Source organism: Penaeus chinensis, chromosome 35 (genome assembly GCF_019202785.1).
Source record: "Penaeus chinensis breed Huanghai No. 1 chromosome 35, ASM1920278v2, whole genome shotgun sequence".
Taxonomy (NCBI): Eukaryota; Metazoa; Arthropoda; class Malacostraca; order Decapoda; family Penaeidae; genus Penaeus; species Penaeus chinensis.
The window spans coordinates 12,806,405-12,811,404 of record NC_061853.1 but is presented as its reverse complement, the minus strand read 5'-3'; the positions used below and the strand labels follow the sequence as shown (position 1 = coordinate 12,811,404).

The window sequence follows — 5,000 nt, the reverse complement described above, 5'->3', positions numbered from 1 at the left end:
TAAATACTATAGTCCATGTATGTATATAGATATATATGGACATCCAGGTTAAAAGTTTTTTTGGCTGTTAGCATGAATTTATTAGTTTCCACTGGTATAAACACTGGCTTGCATATTTATCGCAAATGGCGTCTTATTGTCCTTCCCTTCCGAGAATATGCTGGGCTTTCAGGTGTTCCATCAGCTTGTAAATCCGCATGAACTGCAGTCCGCAGACCTTGCACCTGAGGGAGGTCTCCTTGGCCTCAGCGGAAGACCCTCGCTCGGACGCCTCCCTCCGCCGACACCTTTTAAGGGCAACCAGCTTCTGCCTGTGCACCACGACGTGCTTCACCAAATGAGCCTTTTGCACGAAGAACTTCCTGCAGATGCCGCATCCGAAGGGCTTTTCGTTGGTGTGCAAGAGCGAGTGGCGAAGAAGGTTGCCCTTCTGAGTGAAGCGCCTGCCGCAGGTGTCGCATCCGAAGGGCCTCACCTCCGCGTGGACATTCTTGTGAATCAGCAAATTGCCCTTTTGGCCGAACACTTTGCCGCACACGTGGCACCTGAAGGACCTTTGGGCGGTGGTATGGGACTTGCGACTCATCCTGGTATCTCGGAAGCAACGGATGACTTTCTGTCTGATCTGAAAGTTATATAGGGAGCTTTCACCTGACTCTGAGGAACGAGATCGCGGAATAAGGCACTGTGACGGGAACTCGGTTAAGTTAAGAACAGTCATTTGTCACTTCTGTAAGTGGTAATGCTTCTCCGGAAGATAGAGAGCGAAAAAGAATAGTTTAAAATACCAAAGTTTTGATTTTGTTCTAAGCTTTGCGTGAGAATCTTGCAATTTGCCGGCTGTAAACACTTGTTGCTTAAAAAGGTACACTGTCCCGAGATGAACGTAAAGAGAACGTTTTCAGTTCTTATATGGTTATGTTCACTATTTCTTTTTCATGGTATTCCCGTCTCCATTTGTTTCCTATGCTTCATATTCAATCGCGACAAACTTACAAAATATGTAATCATATTGTTAATCCCAAGCAGCGCAAATATGTATCCTTACTTCAAAGAACATCATTTAAAAACATAAAACCTTCACAGTAGAAATGGAGGATAATGGTTGACCTCTCAATTTCTAACAAATAGTCAAGAATTGCAGTTGTTCTTATCTTTGATTACAATAAGAATCGCCGCCCTTGTTTCTTTGACACAAGTTTAAAGTGTATCAGGTATTCACATTTTTGCCCATTGGAATGCAAAGATTCCTGTGATCGGTCAACAAAATGTGTTATTATTACGAAATCATTTTAGACAGATAATCAGATAAGGTAATATTGCTAAAAGATGGTTTTACGTTAGGAATACGTTAGTTATATGTGTAGGCTTTGGAATATACGCGCATGCAGCTCTATAATTGTTTCATTACATGGCGTATTATCAACGTACTTCACACTTAATAGTGTTTATATATATATATATATATATATATATATATATATATATATCCCGCATCCGAAAGGCTTTTCGTTGGAGTGCAAGAGTGGGTGCCGAAGGAGGTTCCCCTTCTGAGTGAAGCGCAGGTGTTGCACCCGAAGGGCCACACTTCTTTCACCTCCCTCACCTTCTTGCGAATCATCAGATGACTCTTTAGGCTGAACATTACCGCGCCTCCTCTAGTAATCTGTCCTTCCCTCCGCGCCCCCTGGCATCTATGAATAAAATTACCTCCCCGATTTTAACGAAACTTATAAATATTAGTAAAATAGAACATTTCCAACAGACATTTTCGTGTCTCCACGTCTTGCGTGTCTCTCCGCCTTCTCTGATGGCCAACGATTCCTGCCTGGGCTAAACTCCGTAGAATTCCCGATGAATTCTACGGAGGCATCAGGCCGTCTGGTCATGCTGCATGACGCCTAGTGTTAGGATGCTCACAGGGAGGTTCAGGAGAGGCTCTCCTTCCGTTATCTCTTTCTCTCTCTATCTATCTATATCAGTTCTTTAGAGAACCACCGTTCTCGATTCTTCGATAAGAAAACAATAAAGCGTCGGTATTGTGTGTGTATGTATACTTTGAATCTGTGTCACTCTCCATTCAAGATAAGAATTATATTTATGACACACGTTAAAGATTTCATTATCTTTAATAATCTGTTTTCACTGGCATAAGAACTGTCTAATGCATTTATGCACAAAGGAGAGATGGCGCACTTAGCACCTTAATTCCTTCCCTTTCCCAGAATATGCTGGGCTTTCAGGTGTTCCATCCGCAGACCTTGCATCTGAGGGAGGTCTCCTCAGCGGAAGACCCTCGCTCGGACGCCTCCCTCCGCCGACACCTTTTAAGGGCAGCCAGCCTCTGCCTGTGCACCACGACGTGCTTCACCAAATGAGCCTTTTGCACGAAGAACTTCCTGCAGATGCCGCATCCGAAGGGCTTTTCGTTGGTGTGCAAGAGCGAGTGCCGAAGGAGGTTGCCCTTCTGAGTGAAGCGCCTGCCGCAGGTGTCGCATCCGAAGGGCCTCACCTCCGCGTGGACGTTCTTGTGAATCAGCAGATGGCCCTTTTGACCGAACACTTTGCCGCACACGTGGCACCTGAAGGACCTTTGGGCGGTGGTATGGGACTTGTGAATCATCTTGAAACAACTGATGACTTTCTGTCTGATCTGAAAGTTATATAGGGAGCTTTCACGTGACCCTGAGGGGTGGGAACGAGGACCTTAATAAGGCACTGTGAAGGGAACTCAGTCATATTAGGTGATAATAATGATAATGGAAAGGATAATAATGATAATAATAATAATGTAAAGGATGATAATGATAATGGAAAGGATAATAATGATAATGATAATAATGATAATGATAATAATAATAATGATAATAATGATGATAATGATAATAATGATAATAATGATAATAATGATAATAATGATAATAATGATAATAATGATAATAATGATAATAATGATAATAATGATAATGATAATAATGATGATTATGGAAATGATAATGATAATAATGATAATAATGATAATGATAATAATGATGATTATGGGAATGATAATGATAATAATGATAATGGAAATTATAATAATGATAATGAAAATAATGATGATAATAAAAAATAATTATAATAATAATGATGATAATTATAATGATGATAATAATAATAATGATGATAATGATGATAATAATAATGATGATAATGATAATAATAACAATGATGATAATAATAATGATGATAATAATAATGATGATAATAATAATGATGATAATAATAATGATGATAATAATAAATGATAATAATGACAATAATGATGATTATGGAAATTATAATAATGATAATGAAAATAATGATGATAATAAAAAATAATTATAATAATAATGATGATAATTATAATGATGATAATAATAATAATGATAATAATGATGATAATAATAATGATGATAATGATAATAATAACAATGATGATAATAATAATGATGATAATAATAATGATGATAATAATAATGATGATAATAATAATGATGATAATAATAATGATGATAATAATAATAATGATGATGATAATAATGATGATAATAATAATGATTATAATGACGATAATAATGGCGATGATAATAATAATGATAATAATGATAATAATAATGATGATAATAATAATGATGATAATAATAATGATGATAATAATAATGATGATAATAATAATGATGATAATAATAATGATGATAATAATAATGATGATAATAATAATGATGATAATAATAATGATGATAATAATAATGATGATAATAATAATGATGATAATAATAATGATAATAATAATAATGATGATAATAATAATGATGATAATAATAATGATGATAATAATAATGATGATAATAATAATGATTATAATGACGATGATAATAATGATGATGATAATAATTATAATAAGGAAAATAATGGCTATAATGATGATGATATCAATGATACTAATGATACTGATATTAATGATACTAAGGATAATAATATTAATGATAATGATATTAATGGTAATTATATTAATGATACTAAGGATAATAATATTAATGATAATGATATTAATGATATTAATGATAATGATATTGATGATACTAATGATAATGATATTGATGATACTAATGATAATGATATTAATGATACTTATGATAATGATATTGAAAATCATTATAATGTTAATGATATTGAAAATTATTATAATGTTAATGATATTGAACATTATTATAATGTTGATGATATTGAACATTATTATAATGTTAATAATATTGAACATTATTATAATGTTAATAATATTGAACATTATTATAATGTTAATAATAATAAACATTATTATAATGTTAATAATATTGAACATTATTATAATGTTAATAATATTAAACATTATTATAATGTTAATAATATTGAACATTATCATAATGTTAATAATACTAGGGTTAGTGTATGCGGTCACATTAATATATACAGCATTTAATGGAGTATTGAAAACATATTTCCTCTGCAGCTGTAGTACTGACTCTTCAGTTCTTTAGATAACCATCGGTCTCGATTCTTCGATAAGAAAACAATGAAGCTTTGAATTTGTGTCACTCTAAAAGACTACATTCAAGATAAGTATTATTTTTATTACACACGTTAAAAGAGATGACAATCTGTGCTCCTGTGTAATACAATATAGCAACTTTCTCAAATGACCTAAACTCATTTGATGTTGAAATTCTTGTTCGCATTTATGAATTGCAGTCGTCATGCTATTCAACGAAAAAGGAATATGCCAGGCCTGAAGATAAAATCCAGGTGTCTCACTTTTCAATAACTCTAGTCTGTGTACAGTTGGATTTTTATATTACTGCCAGGAAAGCAGAAATTCCTCGAGTTTCGTGTTTGTGATGGGAATGAAATTCAGTTTGCAAACCTAACACTTCACTGTACAGTCAGCAGGGAAATAGAGCGAATTCACCGAGTTTTTGGTACACAGAACAGCTTGACTGGAT

The 5,000-nt window shown here is 33.6% G+C and overlaps 1 protein-coding gene across 1 annotated transcript in view; it reads right to left on the bottom strand.

Annotated features, from left to right (window-relative positions):
* Nucleotides 1–133: 133 nt before the first annotated feature.
* LOC125044072 (zinc finger protein OZF-like) overlaps nt 134–5,000 on the bottom strand; it is a 6,403-nt gene continuing 1,536 nt past the window's right edge. Inside the window, exons 2-4 of the mRNA XM_047640517.1 lie at nt 2,261–2,685; nt 1,791–1,901; nt 134–685 (exon numbers count right to left, since the gene is read on the bottom strand). Coding sequence (XP_047496473.1) covers nt 134–685; nt 1,791–1,901; nt 2,261–2,685 — 1,088 coding nt within the window. The remainder of the gene's footprint in view (nt 686–1,790; nt 1,902–2,260; nt 2,686–5,000) is intronic.